The sequence below is a fragment of the Gouania willdenowi genome, chromosome 1 (assembly GCF_900634775.1).
Source record: "Gouania willdenowi chromosome 1, fGouWil2.1, whole genome shotgun sequence".
Taxonomy (NCBI): Eukaryota; Metazoa; Chordata; class Actinopteri; order Blenniiformes; family Gobiesocidae; genus Gouania; species Gouania willdenowi.
The window spans coordinates 24,239,676-24,263,248 of NC_041044.1; the positions used below are offsets into that span (position 1 = coordinate 24,239,676).

Sequence of the window (23,573 nt, forward strand, 5' to 3'; positions counted from 1 at the left end):
AGTCTCACAGATTCTACATACTGCAGCTTTAAAAAGCAGTTTGCTGCCACAATGTAATGCTCAGGAAGCATTTAAAGGTGAAGGGCTTTGCTCATGGGCCCACCACTGTAGGCCCAGGAACCTGCAACCCTACTCTTACTAGTCCACCTCTTTGACCCTAAGACAATCTTCCTCAACTTTCATTAATCTTCATTAACACTCGGCCAACTTTAGGGTGAGACGTCTGGGCTACTACGACCACACTCAGAGGCAGCTGGGAGAAAGGGCGCTCTACGTCTTCCCTGCCAAAGGTGATGCCACACTCATCACGTGTGAAGGGCCCGAGGGGGCCCCTGTTCTTCCAGAAGACCCCGTTGTCAGAAAGGTAATTACACATTATAGCTCAAGTTGCATGGATTCTCTGCTGTGTTCTACTTGTTCTTTAAAGTTTGTTAGGAAATGCAATATTGTATGTTTGTTGTTATTTTGTGTTGTGGCTTTATTTAAATGTCTGGTCTTTGGTCTTTCAGCTTAAACGAATGTTTAAAAAGGACTCTGGGAAGAAGACCGACAATGCTGACGTACAAGGTGAGACATTACGCTCGCACACAAACACACTAAACAGAAGATATATGTTAAATTACTTATTTCTTATCTGAAGTAATATAATAATATATAATTTGTATGCAATAGTAATTGATTCTTAGTTATTTAATAGCTTTAACATGTGTGCTGACCAACACAGTAGCTAAATGCTTCTTATGTCAGTAGCACAAGTAACACATATGGCTACTATGTAAAACTTGTGTAACTTTGGGTGTATTCACAGCTGTGGTTTGTTTCGATTCACAAGCTAAATGACAATAGTTTGTTCACATGGTAACAGTTCACAGAGCAGCTGTTCTCTCATTGGACAGAAATCCTGAAAGAAAAAGCTTGGGCTAAAACAATAATTCAGCATTTACCAGAGTAGGACGACGGAAAACCAATGAAGTAGTTCTATATGTCCGGATACTGACTCGAGAGACATAAAAAGCGTTCATTGTAGCTGCTGCTTCTACTGCCAACATGGCGGTATAAACAAATCTAGTAACAGGACATCCGGAGCTCCATGGAGCAGCAACAGCAAGTGTGGCTAGGTGTTTTTGTTCATTTCAATGGTTCATCTACCAGTGTTGCATAAATAAAGAAAATGTCCAGTTCTATTGTGAATCGACTGCACATGGAAATATTAACCTACTCCCTCTAATAAAAACACGACATGTTACTTCAAGTAATCACAGATGCTGACAGGTTGTGATGGGAGACTTTCTGCGCATCACGCATTCACACACACTACAGACAGTCATCAGGTGAGTTTATCTGTAAGCTGCTCACCTGCCCGGTTTTCAATGAGGCGTCTGACCTTCTACGATTTCTAAAGTTTTGGTTGACGCTTGCAGCCGGGTGTATCACTGAGCCTCTTTATTGGTGGATGAACCACAGTAGTGAGTCAGTTGTCAGTTTCTATGTGGGTTATGTTTTCACTGCAAACTATCTGCTACAGGTGTAGAATGGAAGCGAGCCGAGATCGCTTGTCTTATACCGCTACAGAGAGCGATTGTTATGTTCACACGTGTCCAAACGAATCGATCTTTGGAGAAAACGTTTTCTGTGTCGGAACAAACAGGCAGGTGTGAATACGTGAAGTCGTGCACTAAAATACACAAATTGTGCCTTGGTTGATTAAAAAGTTAGATCCTGAACATTTTAATTTTAGTGACACAATTTTAGACATGCATGTACCAGTACTCCACTGAAATCCTTTGTCTCTTTCCACATATTTTCTAGCCGAGCACAAATCAGAACAATCAGATTTGTCTCATTCAAACAACGGCCCAGTAGCACCAGTGCAGAACCCACCAGCTCCACTGAACACCAATGACTCCCCAGCTGAACACGGGGAGCAGGACGCCGATGATGAGGCTGCAGAGGACACGGATGACACAAGGTCTAGTATAAGATTACCACTGCCTAGTTGGTAGTGGGAGGGAGCGTCTTCTAATGAAAGGGATGGCACGTCTTTCATTTAAGATTTGTTGTGGCAAATTAAATGGTGGAGGTCTTTGCTGATTCAATTTCAGTAAGATGCATGTCTTTGTTATAAAGAATATTTGTTGATCCTTTTGTATGGCATCCAGTGTTTTATCCAATTCCGTACCAAAGAGTTACCATGTTGGTGGATTGTGGAGTTTCAACAACCTTGAGACTCGGATCATGCACCCTCTTCCAGAAATGGTGTCATTTTTTGCATAAAAAACATGCATTAGGTCAATGTTTAAGATGGAGCTACAGCGAGTACTTGAGAAAGAGAGAGAGAGAGTGGGAAATTAACAAATTAAATCATTAAAAATATGGGATTTTATAATGTTTATTTTCAGTTAAAAATGATGATGAAAATGATCTTAATTAGAAAATACAAGGTCCCACACCAGGCAGAAGATGACTAAAATGATACAAATGATAGAGATAAATCTATTAAAGAGACGCTAAATACTGTCATTCCACCTATTTACAAAATTATATTCTTCAAAATGGGTTATCACTCATTCATTCCATCATTGTGCTCAATAGTTGTTTTGTCATAGTATTCTGAGCAAAACATTTTAGTCGAACAAAGGGGGTTCTTGAATTTACTTAGCCAAGCAGGGTAAGGTACATCCCATGCATGAAATTTGTTCAGTTATTTTATCACAAGAAAGTGAGGAAAAGACATGATGACATTTAGTATCTATCGCCCTGATCCTCATCAAAATCACCTCCCACATCTTTATAGTGAGGTGCACCAAAGCACGATAAATGACGAAGACTTAAGGGTTTTTAGTTTTTGGGTTTGTGCATCCACAGATGGTTTTTTTTACATTGTTTGCTGTTCAATGACGTTTAACACAAAAGAAGTAAATGTAAACATCAGGGGACATTACTGTATTGGACTGTTCCTTGTCTGCAGCTCTCTGACGTCATCCGCGAGCTCCACAGCCTCTTCTCACAGTGGAGGTCTGGGCACCAGTCGCAAGAAGAGCATCCCACTGTCCATCAGGAACCTAAAGAGGAAGCACAAGAAGAAGAGGACCAAGTTCTCCAGAGAGTTTAAGCCAGGAGACCGGTGAGTTAATGTCACTGGTCTTGTTCTTTCAACCTCCCAGTTCCCCACCATCAAAGGTCTTAATAGTCCCACCCTGCAGTCAGAAATTGGACCTTTACCATGAATAGGCCTGATGTTACTGGTGGGATCATGTTTTATCTCACACTTCACTGTGATAAAATTATTAATATTTATTCTGTGGAGTTAATTTCTTTAGTTATTTTAATGTAAACCAATGAAACTAGAAAACAAATTGTCATACGAAAGACACAAAAATGTCAGTGTGTTTGTGTTTTCTTTATATTCAGCACTGAAGTTTAAACCAAGAACTGAATTCTTAGTGTGTTTGTCAAGTTAACCTTTTTTGGTGCTGCTTACAATTGAGTTTTAAGCTCTTCTCTAAAAAGCTCTGCAGCCATGTTTTTTTTCTATGGTAGTTTTTGTTTGACTCTAAAATTTTTATGTGGCTTAACTAAAGATCTACTGCTACCCACAGACCTACAGAGTAGACACAAATGTTAGTTTTGTTGACTGACTATTTTGGTCCTAGTTTTCCTTAACTGTACTTTCAGACTTAAACTGAAACAAACTCAGTGTTGCAGTGCTGATCAAGAACAGTTTTTACCAGATGCTTGGCTTTCATTTCCAGGGTGGCCGTGGAGGTCTTATCCACAAAGACCACAGCTGATGTGATGTGGAAGGATGGGCGGGTGGAGAGAGGGATTCGATCAAATGACCTCATACCCATTCAGCACCTGGACAGTCATGAGTTTTGCCCCGGGGACTTTGTTGTTGATAAACGATGTAAGAAATGATTTGGGATCCTCCTCTTCCTGTTAATTTGATACTTTTCCTTTTTTTAAACTGTGCAACGTGTCTGTTCTTTGGTAACATTTTTATGTTTGTGGGACAGTTTACTTCCCTCTGTGTGTGGGTAATGGTTTTAAACTGGGCCATGCTGGTGTGTAAATATGTGGCCGATTCCAAGTGTTGAGGTTAAACCTAAAGCCCAGTTAGTTTTCCTGCTTGTTGTACGTTGCTTGTTTTACTTCACTGGTGTGCTTACCTTGTTTCAGCTCAAGCCCTGCAGGATCCCAACGTGTACGGTGTGATCCAGTCTGGTGATCACAAAGGCAGAACATGCGTTGTGAAGTGGATCAAGCTAAACTCCACCAGTGACGACGTCGAGGTCAGAGGATCGCCATGATTAATGATTAGGCACAGTGCCAACAAAACACAGCTGAATAACGACATGGATGTTTTGTCTCAATGAAGGTTATTGGTGTGGAGGAGGATGTCAGCGTGTACGATATTGCTGATCACCCAGATTTTCACTTCCGTACAACTGACATCGTCATCAGAATCTGGAACTCAGAGAACGGACAGAACGAGTGTGAAAACGAGGTAACGATTAACCATTTGTTCCTTTGTTTACACTTGGTGCCAAATAGTTCCATTGACTGAACATTTCAGTCACGCTCTGTGGTTGTAGGCGGCACCTTCAAAATAAAAGCAAGTTCTGTGACGGTTTCCTGTCCTACCTGTATTACCTGCGTCCTCACTCGCATTTTCTTCAGCAAAGACAAATGATTTAGTTTACAAATGATTTACATACAGATCCATTGATAATGGTAAATATGCCTCAGTACAAAGAGTTAAGGCAGTGGTTCCCAACCTTTTTTGGGTCATGACTCTGTTTTGATGTTGGATTTTTAGTGACCACAGAGACTAGTAGAATACATTTTTAAAAGTAATAAGTTTTTTACGAGGATTAGTACGCAAAGTGACAACATAAACTAGCTCACATATTTTTATACTGCTTTTTATTTTACTAGATTTATATTTGAGAAAACCAAACGATAGATTACAGTTGTTTACGATTGTTTGTAGTGTTATAATTTGAGAAAGATTAATAATTAAACATTTTAAATGTAATTTTTTTATTATCAATTAGTAGACATTTCAGGTGACCTAATTTCAATTCTAGGCGATGTCACATGGGGTCACGACCCCAAGGTTGAAAACCCTACCTGAAGTCACCCTCTCATTTGAAATTAAAATTATTATTTAAAGCATAATCTCTGTGAATAGGACAGTTATTTAGCCTCAGCAGACTCCACCCAGTGTTAGACTGCACCAATTTAACCTAAAGAACCCAAAGTCGATTGCACATTTCCTTTCAGGCATTGAATATTGACAAATTAATTTCAGGATGAATTTTACCAATCCTATATAAAATTGTCTTTTTAGAGTAGCACTGAGGAGTCCTTCACAGGTTGTATAAACACGCCCTGGATCTACGCTTTTTGTTCATCGTTGTAGTTTTTTGCCTCTCAGACGTCGGTGGGTCAGGTGTTCAGGGTGGATGTGAGCAGCAAGGTGGAGGTAGTGTGGGCAGACAACTCCACGACTATCGTCTTACCGCAGGTAAACATGTGCCTTTTAGTGAGATTGAACACATTTGAACATGAGAATCTGCTGACAGTCCGACCTTCCATCCAACAGCACCTTTACAACGTGGAGTCAGAGATTGAAGAGACCGACTATGACTCTGCAGAAGAAACAAGCAGTGTCCTGTCCACTGAGGAATGGGAGGACGAGAGCGACAGCTGGGAGACGGACAATGGGCTGACCACAGAGGATAACAGCCTAGTCAGCGTTGGCGTGGCCACCCCAACCCCGACTCCCACAAGTTGCTCCACCTTCATCATTCCTCCACAGGAAGGCAGCAATCCAGCAGTGACCAGTCCCACCAAAGGAGGCGCTGGAGAAGAGGGAGAGGCTTCAGCAGCTGTGAGCAGTCCTGCTTCAGGAGGAGGTGAGGAGCTCAGTGACTATCTTTCCAGAGGTCTAAAGAGTACTGATATATCTTTCTCAAGTAGAAGTACTCAAGTACAAATAAGAAGTAGCTCAATTAAATAGTACTCAAAGTAAAAATTACGAGTTACTTTTAACCCCCTCGTTTATTTTTGGTAATAAATCTTGCCATGGTTCCCTTGTATACATTTCATTTGTTGTAGTTTCACAACGTCGGTTGATCATTTTAAAACAATAAATAAACAATTTACTCACTAACAGTTGGGTGTAGAACTTTAAGGAATTACTTTACTGATTTTAAAATGTATTAAGCACAAGTAAAATTACTGATTTATCCATACCTCAATTACAAATTACAGTACCATGAATACTTGTAATTCATTACTTTCACCTCTGAATCTTTCAATTATCATTCCCCTTAACATGTCTGTTAGAATAGATCAACATTAACATTGACAAACAAAATATGACTATTTGCTCCTGAACATTGTTAAACTTTGGAAAATAATAGTCAGTGTTTTAATCAATCATATGTTAAGTGTCATCATTAACTAGTGAATAATCTTTATTGTGTGGTTGTTTCATTTCAAAGTAATACTTTTTTTGAAGCTGATATTTGGCTGGGCAAAGCTGAGGATGACTATGAATTAAACTGAAACATCATTCTTTAATAAAGCAAGGCATAACAATGTAGTCAAAGAAGCTGTACACATTATTTTTCATGCCACCTCCTTTAAACTAAATAGAAACAATATGTTAAGGTTTCATTTATGTAGACACCTTTTTCAGCAAATTTACTTTGATCTCCTAACATGATCCTGATCTGCTGATTTCTTTGATGTGTCCTTAAACATTTTTAGTGTCCTACACCTGGGAATCTCTTCTCCAGAGACCATCAGGTGACAGGGGGCGTGGCCAGCCTGACAGAACTAAGTTGGCCATGCCCAAAAAGAACTCATTAGGACAAATCAAAATGATTAGCAAACACCTCTAAGGAAGACTGATGGCAGTGAAAACATGTCAGGGCATCAAAGTGAAAAAAATTGTCTGAATAAATGAAACCTTAACATATTCAAATGTCCCGTCAGGAGCGACTCCAGGAGCAGCAGTGAATGGTGCAGAGAAGCCCTTGAAGGACGGCGCCTCGCGGGGTATCAGGGAGTTGAAAGAGGCCTTGAAGATCCTGGAGAGCCTGAAGAACATGACGGTGGAGCAACTGTGGACCGGTGGCTCTCCCACGTCCCCGACCTCAACAGAACCCACCTCTGCAGCTAATGTTGCCAGTTTAGTGTTGCCAACAGCGACTGAGAAACCAACCAAGGAGAAACGTTTCCTAGATGACATCAAAAAGCTGCACGACAACCTGAGGAAGACACTGGACAACGTAGCCATTGTGGAGGAAGAGAAGATGGAGGCTGTGGTGGAATCGGCCGGGGGTGGCGGAGCAGGGATAGAAGTAAGTGTCCAATAACATCTGTGCTGTAATCATGCACTTCCTGTCCTACCTACTTATGTTTTCCTGTTCAGGCAGAGAGAGCAGCTGCTGAGGAGAAGCTCCAGCAGGAACCACACACTCCAGTAGGAGGACCTGACTGGCCCAGTGAGCTCCTCAGTGACAAACCAGTCCTCTGTCAGCAAAGCGGAGGCAAGCCAGGCGTGACCTTTACCAGTGCCAAGGGGGAGGTGTTCTCTGTGCTGGAGAGTTCACCAGGTGAGACAAAGGCATGAAACTCCTCGCTGCCTTTTTCTGTTCATCAGTCTGATTATGAACTGAAAAAAAGCTGTTTCAGTCATCTTTTTTATTCTAGTGTAGGGCCTCCATTTCAGCGTTTACTCATTTTCACTTTTCCATTAGGTTTTCATTTAATCATCTTTCCCAATTTAGCTGACTTTACTGGCTATTAAACTTCTCCAACTCATACCAAACGTACTAAACAGAGTTAATAGTCAACTACTGTTAATGATTTAATATGTATACAGTATGCTTCAGATGATTTTCCAAAAACACAAAGGTTACCCAGAAGTCACGCAAGATTTACATTGCAAGAGTTTAACATGATGGTCAGCCACACTGCTAGACCCTCAGCCACACGTATATTGGGAGAAATACCATGGCAACCCATGGCATGGTCCCCAAGCATTACTTGTGAAACCTTTAATTACCAACAACCAGGGTTGGGGTCAATTACATTTTTCAGAGACAATTACATTTTCCGGCGTTTGAATTACAGTTCTTTTTTATCCTCAGAAAGTCAATTACGTTCTCACATACTAAATTTCAATTACAGTTCATCACAATTACTAAGCCTCAAATAAATCACTTAATAAAAGTTAACCTTCCTCTTGTTAACTTTCTGTTAGCATCTCAGGTCCTAAATCAGCTGTAAAATACACTAAGCAAATATGTCATCTAATTTCTGTCCTATCGTCTTGATTACCTTGTTAAGCTTCCTAATCAATTCAAATATAGCTTTTATTATTTTTAGTGTGGGCATCTGAGCCATTTTTGTTTCAGTATAACCCTCAATTTTTTTTTAAATAGTAAAATGTGGGAAAGCTTGATATGAAACATATTTAAATAATTAACAATTGACAATTTTTACACAATTTTCATGGCAATTACAATTACAAAGTCAATTATTTAAACTCAATTACAATTTAATTAAGATTACTACAACAACTGATTTTAAAAATAAGAATTATAACTACGCCATAATTGTAATGATCAATAACTGGATTACAATTAGAATTGACCCCAACCCTGCCGACAACTGGCAAAAAACCCTCATGTTTTTTATACACCTAACAGCTAAACCTGTCTTTGAACCAGAGCCTTTTCAGCTTTGAATGCAGTTGTAATAATTGGATTCCGTTGCTCTGCATTCATTTAAGTCAATGGATAACATGATCACTAGTTGAACTGGAACACCTAGTGCGAGATGTTGAACAAAATGATGGGCAGAATTGGACGTATTTGTCCGTTTGTCACACTTTTGAATTAAAAAAGTGTAAATGCATGATACTTTCCCAAAACATGTGTGTGTCATTTCTGTGTCCTGTTGGGTCCTAGCTTTATAAAAAGAGAGAAAAGAAGAAAAAAAAATGGGTCAGATTGCATTTTCCGTTTCAGAACATGAAATACATTTTTCCGTCCAACTTTCTTAATCACGGAAAGTGAAAGGCCCTACTAGTGTTGTATCAAATTTTGTTTGTTTGATACAAACTGATAAGTTATAAACAACGTTGCATTGTGGTTTGTAGTGATAACATTCCTTCTCCTTCCACGTGTCTCACAGAAACCCACTCCTTTAAAAAGATGGAGTTCCAAGCTGCCGAGGCCAAGAAGTTCTTCAGTACTGTGAGGAAGGAAATGGCTCTTCTGGCCACGTCGCTGCCAGAGGGCATCATGGTCAAAACCTTTGAAGACCGCATGGTGAGTGTCCTTACAGTGACAGACGGTACCACACTGACTGCTACTGACACACACACACACACAGGCTGAATGCTCATCACTGATAATAGTCAGACAAACAGTTCCCTCAAACATGAAGTATTTTTCTTACTTAAGGCTTCAGATTAACAAACAGTCAGAGGACAGGCAGTGTGTGATCAATCAAAAATACACACATTACATTCCACAATGGTAATTTAAACTTGTGTGTATATATATATATATATTAAACCATCATGTGAGCAGGAGGCGCGTTAAGCTCACAGATAAATAACTCAGTGAACCAGTCGTGCTTTCAAACTTTTTTTTTGACAAACGTCCTCCTTCCTCCTCTGATACAGGACCTGTTCTCAGCTCTGATTAAAGGACCAACTCGTACTCCCTACGAGGACGGCCTCTTCCTGTTCGACATCCAACTGCCTAACATTTACCCAGTTGTGCCGCCTCTGTTTCGCTACCTGTCCCAGTGCAGTGGACGCCTCAACCCCAACCTGTACGACAACGGCAAGGTGTGCGTCAGCCTGCTGGGCACCTGGATTGGAAAGGTGAGCACCTGCACTAAGGCTTTGTCCTGTTTAGAGGTTTGGATTTTTAAACGAAGCACTCCTGATGGACTGTGGGACATACATAGGATGAACAGGCTACGTTAACACTGCAAGCCTTTTTTTTTGCTCAGATCTGATTTTTTGTTTGTCTGTTGTTCACATTAACATTTAAAATGTGACCTGTATCAGGCTCCAGCGTGAACAGTTTGCGGCTCCAATCTGACCCGCATGCACATTGATGCGTTTGTCTCAAAGTTTTTGTGCAGTGGAGCCAGAGAATTAATGAGCAGGTGGAGGAGGACGAGTAGAAAGAAAAAGGTGCCGATTTGCTTTTAAACACAGACCATTTATGATATGAACCTTATTCAATTGACCCAAACTCGACAGAGCAAAACTGAAACCAACAGGTCCGACAGACATTCATTATTTATATCAGAGCCCGACCCTAAACCGACAATTAAAACCTATTTTTTGCTCATACAAATGACATATTGATGAGCCTGCTTTTATTAACAGACAACTGTTAATGTCCACATCAGATCAGCGCACGTCAAACATGCAATGTAAAATTGTGTTGTCCCTTTTGAAATATAATTCTATTATATCCTAACTCTAACCCACTAACCCTTCTGACCCTTACTGCCTGTATGGGTGTAAAGATCCACTGATGGGTAATGGGAAAACTTGATATAAAACATATTTATAATTAACTACATATATGTAAAACATATATCGTAACTGTTGTGTTCAATTAAATTGTATTTGTAATTACAATGGAAATTCTATAAAAATTGTCCTTCACAAAGTCAACTATCTGAACTCAATTACTTTGAAATTACCGTTGCGACGGCAACCGATTATTTAAATTTCAATTACAATTGTAATTATGCCATAATTGTAATTATTCATCAATAACTGGATTACAATTATAATTGACCCCAACCCTGAATTGAACACATAGGTGGCCTCTCACTGCTCTGTAGCTCCCCCCAGAGGCCAGCAGCTGTAAATGATGAAAGAGATCCCAGCTCTGCTGTGACCCTGGACCTGTAGATGACTTCAGTGGAAGTGATGCCTTAATGATGCTATTCTGGCAGAGCTTCACCCTCTGGAGCCACTATTACCTCCAGTCTCACTGATTTGGTCCCGATTGTTCAGGGTTCAAATCCTCCCCCAGTGTTTAAGCCTGCGACCATCACATCTGTCTGTAGCTGGGTTTCCATTACAGATTTTTGCAAAATAAACACAATATTTCAAAATGTTAAAAGTATAATTGCACTTTGAATGTGTTTCCATTAAATGTTGTTTTGGGCAGGAGCCTTGTAAGTCCCGTGAAATCTCATCCCGCGAGACTTTGCTGCAGAAAGACTGACGCTCATAACCTCCTTATAACACTCCCTAATCCTTTGTTGTTTCACATCTATTGTGGCAGTAATAATGTTTAAGTGTAATGCTAAGAACTGTCCCATCTCCTCTTCTGTTTACACGTACTGCGTCATGTTTTCTCAGAGAGAAGTGGTCATGTGACCAGGTACATCACGTTCTGTGATGTGTATTTGTGGAAAAAGTGTTTCCATAGCACTTTTGCAACATGTATCAATATTGAAATGTCTGAAACTCTCCCTCATGAAATCATCAAAACCTTTTAGCGATATTTGACAGTTTTTACTAGATTCAGGTGTTTCCATTACAAGTTTTTATTGTGCTATTTAGATTTTGCACATTTCCAAGGGTGATGGAAACCTCGCTAGTGTCAGTGGTTTTACTGTTTGTGTGATTCACAGGGCACTGAGAGATGGACCAGCAAGTCCAGCCTGCTGCAGGTCCTCATCTCTATACAAGGTCACACACACACACACACACACACACACACACACACGCACACATATAGCTCATCTCTTTAAAATGCATTATTATTACAGTCAGAGCATCTGCTTCTCATTTTCCTAGATAAATAGTTGGTGAAATAATGGAATGTTGTGCTACTGTTGCTCTACAGGTCTCATCCTGGTCAATGAGCCGTACTATAACGAGGCGGGCTTCGACAGTGACCGTGGTCTGCAAGAGGGCTACGAAAACAGTCGCTGCTACAACGAGATGGCTCTGATCAAGATGGTGCAGTCCATGACGCAGCTCCTGCAGAACCCTGTGGAGGTCTTCAGGCAGGAGATCCAGGAGCACTTTGAGTCCAGTGGCTGGAGGCTGGTCCACCGTCTGGAGACGTGGCTGGAGCTGCACGAGGCCTCAGAGAGGTATCACAGGTCGCAGCACTGCAGGGACCGAGCCCCGTCCGTGGAGCCCGTGGACGAGCAGCTGCCTTTGGGGGCGGGGCCTGTGGCGCTGTCCCACAGCAGTCCCGGCAAGGTCAGAGAAGATGGGGTCACAGCAGTGGGCAGTATTATAGAGGAGGAGCTGGAGGACTCGGGGCTCAGTCCCTCCACTACTGCAGCCGCTCTTAATGAGCTTAGCCACAGCTTGGACTGTGACGGCCCCCTGGGACCCTCCACACTGTCGGGGTCTATCGTTCGTAGTGGTACGTCGGAGTCTGGGTCTGTTGCTGCAGGAGGGGGAGGAGGGGTGGGCACTTCAGGAAACCAGCCAGTGGTGCGACCAAAGAAAAGGAGGAGGAGCTACAGGAGTTTTCTCCCTGAGGGTAGCGGATACCCGGACATTGGCTTCCCTCTGTTCCCGCTCTCTAAAGGTTTTGTGAAGAGCGTTAAAGGCGTGCTGCTGCACTACAGAGCTGCACTGACTGCTGCCAACATCCCACAACACACAGAGGACAAGTAAGTGCCTACACACCTGTGCACTATCCCCTCCCCCGCCCACATTTTTACTCTTTACCTCCATTTCTTAGACTTTCTTTTGCTCCGTGACACCAAACCCAAACATGTCCCCATGAAAGGAGAGCAGAGAACAGTCAGTGCTCTGCCTCTGTGTCCCTGCAGATGACTGTGAAGAGACACACACTCTCCTGGCTTCACAACTGCGTGGATGAGATTAAGATGAAACAACACTCCATCCATTATCACACCAGGGGACCTGCTGGGACTCGTTAGCAGCTTCCTGTAGCACTGCATCGCCCCCCCCCCCCCCCCCCCCCCTTAGCCCCCTATGCTCTGTGGAGGATCCACCAATGAACTGTGACCTGCAGTTGACTGGTTGGACGTCGTCTGCCACTAACAGACTGAATGTCTGTGAAACTGCCACTTCCTTCCACTTCCACGGACTCGCCAACCACACAGCGAGCACTGAGTGACTGCGTTTACACACAGGTCCCCTCCACAGGTTGGACTGCTGCAGTGCGGCAGCACACACACCTGAATCTACACAAAACCAACCGTCATCACTTCCTGTGGAGGAGTTTGTTGGCGCCAGTCCGTTGCGGAGATATTTTTCTCAGCGTGTGCTTGGAGTTTTCTGATGATGATTCTGATGAGGTGTTTTTATTTTCTGCACTGCAGGTGTCTTAGAGACTAACCAACATCAAAGTAAATTAACACAACAAGCTCACACAGTATCCATTTCATTCCTTCAACTCATGTCATAATGTTGCCTTACTAATGAATTTCGCCACTGATCTGTCACGTACGGCTTCTTTTTCCTCTGACACAAAGGTTTTTATTTTGCTTGACTCAGTCCTGCTTCCCAGGACATGAACCATCTTTGTTTACACAGATGAAAAACTGCAGCCCTCGTGTTATGATGTTGGATTTTTCTTATTTACATCTTTGTATGCTAACTGTAATTATGACAGGTCAGATGGAGGAGCCTTGTGCTTGCTGTGATGTGAAAGTGAAAGTTGAAGGCTGTCTCTGGTATTTTACTTGAACCTTTGAAGTGTTTGTGGCTGAGGGCACGCAGTGCCATTGTGAACCTGTGAGAGGATGAAAACCACGGCCAAAAACTGCTGCCTCTGCTTTTTTATTTTGAAAAAAGAGACTTCATAATCAAGAAAAGTAAGAAGGGTGTTCTGCTTTGCATCGTCTTCCATGTCCCCTCCTTTTCCGACCTCCTGTGTCTGAGTCACGGTGTGTTTCATCATCAGCTCGCTGCCTTTAACGCTGCAGGACGTGCGCGGCTGTTGCATGTGTCCTCGTTTGCTTTTATGTCTTTTGTTTTGACCTGCTTGCTGCTGATGGACCTTCTCCTTCTATCTCACTTTGTTCTTTTGTTTTTCTTGACCCGACAAGAACCAGAGAGGTAACATTACTGCTTCATCCTCTTCCTCATTCATCCACAGAAAATGTGAAGCTTTTCATGCTGAACCTCAAAGTGAAAGTCCATCTGGATAGAAAACCCATGATGTACAACTTCCAGTGAATGTGTGTAAATTCCTCTGATTCAAACCATTATTGTTCTAATTATTATTATTATTATTGCGACTGCGATAAGTTTGTTTTTTCCAGCCAAAGCATGTAACATGTTGCTTTAAGCCTTCTGAGTGGGCTACACACAAGACTTGACTGTATGATGTCTACATTCCCACAGTGGCCTGTTGTTGATAAACATTGACAAAAAATAATTAATAAAGTTATAATTTGTAGCCTGACTCCTGTACCGACATATTGACTTTACTACACACAATGTGTTGGTTTTTAACACAAACCTGAGATGGACCAAGCCATGATGACTGTAAAACAGTGTGTGTGTGTGTTTGGTTTGTAATACCTAAAGAACAATGGGTCAGGATCTAATAAAGTCTGACATCACTCTTTACATTTTTATTTCTTTTATGTTATATCTGTTCAGGTCTAAATTAGAACCAATTAAATTTCCCTTCAAAATATTTGCTCTTTCAGGTTAAATCGTCTCAATGTCTTACCTGCCACTCAAATTAGGCAATATTTTGTCAAGAATGTTCACCTGCTTGTAAAAAAATGTTTGAATACATTTTAACAGCTTCTTAATGTGTGAATAAAATTATTAATATTTAATCTGTTTAATGGTGATCTGATTTAGGTCTTTTTTTTTTTAGAGATGTCCTGATAAACTTTTTCATTTCCGATATACCAATATTGCAGCCTTGCGTATCGGCCGATACCGATATTGATCCGATATCAGCATGAATCATACATACTTTTTTTTTTCTTTGATTAAAAAAAATTTTGTAGTGTGGAATGTTAGAAAAGGCTTAATCAAGTGATGTTAGTCAAACAGAGAACAATTGTCAGCAACAGTCGGTATGAGAAACACTGACACATTTATTATTAACCAATTGGTTACATACATTTTAACCATCAACATATTATCTACAGTATTCTACAATTGCCCTATTTTAATCATTTTTGTTTGCATCAGTGAAATAAGCGAGGCTGTCATATAACAGAAGATTGGTTTTATTCCCTTTCGGAAAAATGAAAACTAAACTGTTTCTGTATACGTCATAAATGATTTAATATGACCAAGATTTAATGATCTGTCCTGTTTCCTTTGTATGTATGAGAGCGTTCAGGCATTCCACAAATTAGAATTAAATCTTTTGATATTTAGTATATTATGAATAGCGTGCATACTTATATGAAAAATAGTTTACAGTGGAAAAGTAACAAAAAGTCATAACTTTAATGCCTGACTTGCTCACATGAGATTGAATCCAGTATCTAATGGAAAAAAGTGTGTTAACCACTGGATCATCAAACTGGTTTATTCAGTGCTATTGTAACAACAGGCTACTGACCTTTATTACTTTTCTGTCTTAAGGCTTGTTAAACTGTTATTTTAGGCAACTCACACTTTCCTTGAAGATGAATGTGATTATAGCCCCTCCAAGCTAACTGGTAGCTGCTTTTATTCATAATGGACTCCATGTGGTTAAATCCAGGGTAAGAAGGCTAATTTCTCATAATTGGCTGGTTTTTCAGAATCTGAGGTGTTTTATTGATGACAAAATTGTGTGAAAAACAGACCTGTACACTTATATCAATGCAAATAAAACAAATTAGTTCGTTTAATTTAATTTCCTGGAGAAATACTTGTGTACTCTAGTTCCAGCCATGTTAGAACACTCAAGCGCTAAAGTTTACCATCTCTGTGGGCTCTCTGCTGAGCTAAAACGTTTCCTGCGGTGGCTTGTTCTTCCATCATGGCGGAGGGCCGTATATATCACGTGACCTGTGAGGTCATGTGGCACGAGTCCAGACAAATGCAAGAAAGTGCCAACACATAAATCTCATTAAAAAATCTGAAAATAAAAAGGCTCAGAAAACCATTTACATCTGTGCAATTTTTAAAATATTTGTATGTGAACCCCCTGGCACTCTTTTCTTGTATTGTGTATGTCCTTGTATTCTATTTGTATACTGTTTGTTTGCCAAATTAAAAAAAAAAAAAAAACAAGAAAGCGCCGACTTCGCTCAGCCAATAAGATTAGACTTCCGGGAGCGGGCCACTGTCAATCAAAGTGAAAGCGCGTGCACCTTCACAACAGGAAACACCGGTGTCGCTGAGCAGCACAGCGTCATGGAGGAGCGCTCCGAAACTCTGAGTTACCAGTTCCACGATTGCCAACGTACAAAGCTTCTACTAAAACAGAAAAGCTTGTGGATAAACGTCTTTGTCACCGCTACAGGATTTATCTCGGAGCTGCTTTTCAAAGATGGAGGAACTTGCTGCTGTTAAAGGGATTCCGAACGGACCAGGATTTGGCGACATTTCTCATGGACAGGTAATAAACATGTTTTAATCAAAAGTTATGGCACTTTAACAATAAATGTGTCGTTTTTTGTAGTTCTGACTTTATGTTTTGCAATGCGCGTGCACAAACGTAGAGGCGTGGCTTCTGGTAGATTGGCAGAGGTGGGGAGGAACTACAGCTTTTCTGTCATTCATGTAATGTGAGGCTAGATAATGAGTTTAGAAGTAGAACTAATTACTTATTAACTGAAAAACAAACAGCCAGTAGGAATTATTCTTTTATTTAAATCCAGCAGAATGATTGATTTGGTCGTACAAAACTTAGACATGTGTCAAACATAAAAAAAAAAAAAATACATTTAATAATTATCCATTCAAAGAAAAATATATGAACCCTTTCCCTTCACCAGACATGAACAGATTGAAAAGATGATGACCAATGACTCAGCAGTTTCATGAGGAGGGTTTGTGGATTCATTCCTGCAGCCAACTCATGATTTCATGTTTTCACTGGTGACACATTGTTTAAAATACTATTTCAGAAAATCAGACTTGAGATTTACATGATGAATAAATAGCTTCACAATTAACGTTTGGATGCAGAAGAAGTCAGTGCCACAAATTACTGCTCATTGTTTTGTAAAGAAAAAAAGTCTTAGTCTTATTTTTCATCAAGATTCAGAGAAAGCTGAAAATGACAATGAATCATTTCTTTTTTTTTTAGTAGAACCCAATCAGCCAGTGGCTAATGATGGACTGTGATAATTAACCAGCAGGGGGCAGCACAGTAACATGAATAGGCTGTTTAATTTTCATGAAACGAAACAGTTATGAAAATTAAAACTTCATTTAAAAAAATTCTACATATTTAAAAATCAGTTTTCTCTTAAAACAAACATTTATTTATTCATTTAAAAAAAAAAAAAAAACTTTTTTGTTGCTTAAGTAAAATTAAACAAAATTCTCTTTCGAGGGGAAAAAGGCATTTGCAGCTTTTTAAATTAGCTGATTTGCTCTCTATAAGCTTTATTCATTTATATACATATATTTATTGTAGATCACAAGTTGCACTAAAAAAACACCAAACAGAAACAAACTAGTTTTCAGATTCTGCTTTTATTTTGTGTGCTTGATGCTCTCATATCTGCACGTTTATTTTCAAATGTGATGCTTTTGAGCTGAAATTGAGCCAAAATGACACAGAACGACCTTGAAATCCCACTAAAGCTTTAGGCATCAGTTGGCATAAACAAACCTGTGGCAAAACAACATTTCTTTTAGCAAATTATTTTTGATCTGTTGACGTTCAGAATTTACAAAAAACAGTGAGGACATCTGCAAGTAGGAAGGAATAAAACACTGCTGGCCTCATGCAGCATTTAACAAGTCAATACCCCTCCTCCCCGTCCACACCCTGCACTCCATCCAAGCTGTATCACCCAGCAGTAAAACCCCCTCCTCATTTGTCTGACCTGTTCACAGTAAACAAACAGTCTGAACCGCTTTGGTTGCTCTAAACACAGCAAAACATCCTACCCAGACTGTGTATTTGCTTTTAAAGCTAAAAGTTAAAGACACCTCGGTGATGGTATAAACATGCTACACAGACAGACTTGTGCACATCAAAGGCAGCACTGCAGGCCTTCAGAGGCACAGGGAGACAGAAAAGTGAAAAAGAAGCAGATTAGCAGGACAGAGCAGGGACATCAAGAGCTTCTGAGCAAGATTTAGTTTTTTATGGATTGAAAACTAGAGTGAAGAGAAAAGAAAAAAAAAAAACTAGAAGAACCATCTGCAAGCAAGGATCAGCATTTGGCTTATGCTATGCTAAAGCATGCAAAAGCAGCTCCACAGTCACTTTGAATCCATCCAAGGTGCACAAACTGCTTTGAGATGTGGGAGCTTTAAGGCATCACATTTGAATGGGAGGAGGAGACCTCTGAGCCTGCAGCAAAACAACAGCAGATCTGCAGAGACCTAGCAGCGCGTAAACACTACAGTGCACGTGCTCTACTGTGTTATTCACTCTGAAGCTCAGCAGCTTTTTCATCACTCTTACCAACTCCGCATCATGAATCTAGGTTGAAACTTTGTGCTGCTGCTCATTCACACACACACACACACACACACACACACACACACACACACACACACACACACACACACACACACACACACACACACACACACACACACACACACACACACACACACACACACACACAGGAAGGCAAACACAGTGGTTGCATAAGATGCTCTCTGTAAGGAACGATGCAGATGAGATGAGCATCCAGCAGAGGAACAGCTGTATTTTACAGCGTGCTCAATCAGTTAAGAGTTCATGATCAATCAGACACCTCAGTTCTACATTTTAATTTGCTTTCATCAAGTCCGTCCCCTTTGGTTCTTTTTTCCCACAGTTTAGAAACCGTGAAATACAGTGAGACCACCGAATGTTGACATCTTCTAGACAGAATCTTAGGATAACTGTTCAAGTTCTTCTAAAGGTCATGTTAAAACTCATAATGCTGAGCACTGTCACTTCCATCATTGCTGCATCTTTTTTTGTGGTGGCTGATGGGAGGGGCTTGCAGACAGGCGCCCATCACTTTGCTCCTGAAGTTGAGGACCTTTGATCAGAAAAAGTTGGTTGTGTTGTTAGTGTCAGCCACTGATCAGTCTGGACAGGCCTCTGTGTACCTCCGCCTGCACAGGGCCGTACTTTACCACCTCTCCGTCTACCGTCAGTATCCCTTGAGGCGAGAGCGGCTCTAGACGAAGCGCCCGCACCTTCGTATACACCAGATGTTGGCAGTTAGTGGCCAGATGTGCCCCCTTCTCCATGGCGAGAAACAGTCTCAGCAGAGCAAAGCGAGAGATTCCTGCTCGGACATAGAAGAGGTGGATGACGCCATCATCTAAGGTGGCATCCGGTGCTGCCAGCAGGTCCTCCGCCAGGTGGGACTGATACATGGCCAGCACTAGGACAAAGTCCTTCTCCGGCACCTCCACCCAGTGCGCAGGTGGCTGCTGGTCCAGGGGGACCAGCAGGGAGTCAGGAGGACCATGGAGAGATCTTGAGTTCTGGGAAGGAATATTTCCAAGTTGCTGCACATTGATGGATTCTGTGGACACCATGGGGTTCCTGTAGGGTTCTCCCCTTTGACTCCAACTGTCCTTGTTTTTCTGCTCCCTACTGACAGGCAGGTAGGACAGCTTACCCTTGTAAATGCGGAGAGAAGCGAGTCTCACCAGCGTCCCTACAGTGAAACGGGCGGCGCCTAAGTGCCGATACTTCTCACTCTCGATGTCGACGTCTGCCACAAAACCCCAAGCCAACGACAGAAAGGAGAAGAGACGAGTGCTGGAGGACAGGTGGATGGAGACCAGGTCCATCCGGGACACCGGTCCTCTACAGAGCAGGAAACCACAGCTGACCAGGAGCTCCACGTTGGACACCGAAGATGCTCTGAGGGAGGAGAGAAGAGTTAAAGCTCTCTGATAGAAACACTGACCCCATCATCAAGATCAATTCGGTCGTTTTTGAATAGATCCTTTCGGATTCATTCCTTTTATAGCAGTTTGTGGACTATTTCGGTGATTCTCATGAAATCTTGGTTTCATTGAGTTATAACATGAAATTTAACAAGGTCTTAAGTGTTTGTGGACATCACTTTTAAAATATTTACTGACAATTTTGCAATTTTTGGAACATTTTCTAAAACAAGTTAAAAAAAAGTACCGCAATGGTTTCAAAATGTCAACATCATTACAAAAAATAATACATTTTCAAAATTTTTAAGTTTGATTACTGACAGTCATGCACAGTTACTTGAAATTCTGTCATGACATATATATTTAAATGAACACGTGATTTAGACTGATTTCTCTCATTACCGCAACACCTTCCACAATCTGCAACCTAAAAGTTTTGTTATTTTGATGAAACCAATAGGTAGTTTCAACATGATTTGACAAACCTGAAAGGCATAAAGTATATATTATACACACACATTTTAAAGATTTCTAATCATTAAATTGACACCTGTTGCGGTAATGATACATGGGTTTCGGAAATTAGGTTGAAAATTTCGGTAATGATAAATAAATATACTATATATAGTAAATACTAAGACTGATGTATGGTTAAATATTGTATAGTTAAACAGATACAGGTATAATCAATTACATGACATACAGTACATGGATAGAATACATTACACACAAAAATACAGCATTAGAACATATGCAAAAAACACATTTTTTTAAGTCACTGATAAATGGCTGCCCATTGTACCTAAAGATTCTCAACAACATATTACTAACTAAAAACATATTTCTTTACTTCCTGTTATATTCTATTATACAACATCTAATTCAACTCTTTTACATATGTTTTTTGTGTACTTTGCCGAGATCTCAGGCAACACACAAGTGACGAGCTGAGGAGGTGCAGGTTGTGGCTCTGGGATGATAGCTTTAATGTAATCAAAGTAATACCAGTCCTTGATTAGCAGAAATTAATTAGCAATAATGTAGCATTAACGTAGCAATAGCATTAACGTAGCAATAACCTCGCATTAGCCTGGTTAACTCATTCAGTGGCAGCCATTTTCAGAATTTCTACCCCCCTCAGTGCCAGTCGTTTTAGAGCATTTTGACAGATTTTTAAAGACCCACAGAATATTTTGTACTATGACAAACTGAAATCTGACACCGGATTCTGAAAGATTAAAGTCTCTACTTTCATCAGAAAAAAAATGCATATACACTAATAGCTAGTCTCATGATGTAGAACTGACTATAAAATGCAGACATTGTTGATATTTTTTTTCCCCTGACCACAAATGTAATAAGTAAATTCCATGATTTATTGACTTTGCCTTTTTTCATATGAACTAATAAAATGACCTTCAGTCTAAACAAGAACAAGCTCAGCATGAACCCTGCTACTGAACTCAGCATCAGACAAGCTCCAACCAGCAGTTTGTAGGAGGAGGTGGAGCCACGGTGGGACTGCATAAGCATTAAGCTGGGGCATTCAGGTCATCATACATGATCTATTCTAGAAGCCAAGGCTTTTGGTGACTAGATGTAAAAAAAACATCTTTTAAAGAAGCTGTTTCTGCAGCATCTCTGCTCTGCCAGAGGAGGGAGACTCTCACCTGAGACAAACCTCAGGCTTTCTGCCCCACAGATGATGTAAAAACTCAAGAGTCATCTGCACACAAATACATTAAAACCCTTAACCGGCAAAGCTGTGTGCAGTTCACTGTGTTGCATAACCCAAATACGCTCGGGCTCTCCGTGGTTCCACTGCGCAGCCTCAGTGAACCTGAGAGTCAGCTGGGAATAACGCCAACAATCTGGACAGAGCAGGACAGGCTGCAGCAGGCGGAGGGAGGGAGGGGGGAGATTTTCTGGATAGCCCGGGAGAAAACAATACAGAGTCTGGTCCCTTCCTCCTCATTGTTGCTGCCATTCTGGCTGGATATCCATTGTTTGGTGGGAAGATGACTGGCAATGAGATTAATGACTGGCTTTTCAATGAAGAAAAAGCCAAATTCTTGATTTCTTTTCAAAGATCAATCTGAAAATAAACCTAACAAGCAGCACACACACTCTTGCATATTAAAGTTTGTACGACCTGCCAAAGTGCTCCAGAAAGAATGAAAAGGAAAAATAACTAGAATATTTGCATTTCCTGAAGAAAATGCAAGTAAGGATGTAGATGCAGGTCCTCATCATTGAACACTGCATTAGCATTAGCCTAGCATTACTATTACTCTAGTTTTAGTTAGCATTAACATATGCAATAGCTAGCATTAGCATTAAACTAGCATTAGCCTTAGTGTCAGTGCCCAATCCTATTCACGGGCCTGATTGTTTCAGATTCTTTCGACGAATGCGCGTAGACTTCGTCACTTCCTTCACTCGCAAGCTTTACGACAGGGCTGCTGGTACATGATGTTTGAACGTAAACCTACCATACGAAGTTCGTTAAATATTTTGATAATACACGTAAATATGTGACTTTTTTTGTGGTGACAATCAAAAACCAAACAGAAAATAAAATCTAAATCTAAATAAATCGGAATTCACTCAAAAAAGAAATTTTTAATTCTTTTTAAATAGCAGGGTTTCAACCTTTTAAATAGTAATGAATGAATGACTAAACACTTTGACCTATAGAAGAGTACCTTCTTTTTACTGTAACTGCATCAAAAGTTTGCCATCTTTTTGTTCTTCATTCAATCACACTCGCAGAACAAAAAACGGTCACGTTCACAGCATGATCAAAATCCCAAGGAAGTCAAAGCAGAACATTTTATCGAGGCAGATGTCAGAGAGAGTCTTCACACTTGAGACACTGAGAAATACAAATGAGTTTCTCACTCTCCATCACTGACATGGAGAGAGAAATGTACTTCATTTGATCTTTAATCTTTTTCCTGACTGATTGAACGCCAAACAAACACTCAAATGATTGATTCACATGAGAAGACAGCTTTTACACCAAGCGCATGTGTGCGTGTTAAGAATATTAACACAAGAACTCAGAGCTAAAAGGGCTTTGTTTAACAATCTGTAGTTGGACATTTGGAGGATTATTGAGTACAACACACAAACTGGACATTTGAGAGCTCAACAATAAACATCTTTGTAATCCTCGCTGACATGTTAACCAAATTACTTCTTTTAGCTGTAATTGTTTTCAGTTAGTGGTGCAACGGATCAAAGAACTCACGGTTCGGATCGTGTCACGGATCAGATCATTTTCCGGATCAGCAGAAAAAAAAAAAAAAAAAAGACATAACTTTGCTCTCCATTTAATTTGTAAAACACTTAGTGCAACATTTTTCTGCTCATTAAATACAAACAACATTTAACTTGAGGTGTCAATCCAATGCTTAAATAAAATTTTTAATCATACAAAAACAAATTAAAGTGCAATATAAGGGATGACACCTTCATCCTATAAACAGGCAAATATATGGGAAAAAAAATTAAGGCATGACAC

The 23,573-nt window shown here is 40.5% G+C and overlaps 2 protein-coding genes across 3 annotated transcripts in view; one reads left to right on the forward strand and one right to left on the reverse strand.

Moving 5' to 3' along the window:
* Positions 1 to 14,635, forward strand: part of ube2o (ubiquitin-conjugating enzyme E2O) — a 45,043-nt gene extending 30,408 nt beyond the window's left edge. Inside the window, exons 8-23 of one of the 2 annotated variants that reach the window (XM_028450931.1) lie at positions 214 to 364; positions 510 to 567; positions 1,810 to 1,969; positions 2,969 to 3,124; positions 3,753 to 3,907; positions 4,180 to 4,292; positions 4,379 to 4,507; positions 5,441 to 5,530; positions 5,609 to 5,921; positions 7,009 to 7,376; positions 7,448 to 7,631; positions 9,217 to 9,353; positions 9,713 to 9,916; positions 11,701 to 11,758; positions 11,916 to 12,702; positions 12,774 to 14,635. In XM_028450931.1, the coding sequence (XP_028306732.1) occupies positions 214 to 364; positions 510 to 567; positions 1,810 to 1,969; positions 2,969 to 3,124; positions 3,753 to 3,907; positions 4,180 to 4,292; positions 4,379 to 4,507; positions 5,441 to 5,530; positions 5,609 to 5,921; positions 7,009 to 7,376; positions 7,448 to 7,631; positions 9,217 to 9,353; positions 9,713 to 9,916; positions 11,701 to 11,758; positions 11,916 to 12,702; positions 12,774 to 12,792 (3,082 nt within the window). In that variant the 3' untranslated portion in view covers positions 12,793 to 14,635. The remainder of the gene's footprint in view (positions 1 to 213; positions 365 to 509; positions 568 to 1,809; positions 1,970 to 2,968; positions 3,125 to 3,752; positions 3,908 to 4,179; positions 4,293 to 4,378; positions 4,508 to 5,440; positions 5,531 to 5,608; positions 5,922 to 7,008; positions 7,377 to 7,447; positions 7,632 to 9,216; positions 9,354 to 9,712; positions 9,917 to 11,700; positions 11,759 to 11,915; positions 12,703 to 12,773) is intronic. The other variant, XM_028450936.1, reaches the window with a different exon arrangement.
* Positions 14,636 to 18,910: 4,275 nt separating this feature from the next.
* The window catches only part of LOC114472331 (sphingosine kinase 1-like), a 29,421-nt gene continuing 24,758 nt past the window's right edge, over positions 18,911 to 23,573 (reverse strand). The window contains exon 5 of the mRNA XM_028461551.1: positions 18,911 to 20,021. Coding sequence (XP_028317352.1) covers positions 19,217 to 20,021 — 805 coding nt within the window. The 3' untranslated portion in view covers positions 18,911 to 19,216. The remainder of the gene's footprint in view (positions 20,022 to 23,573) is intronic.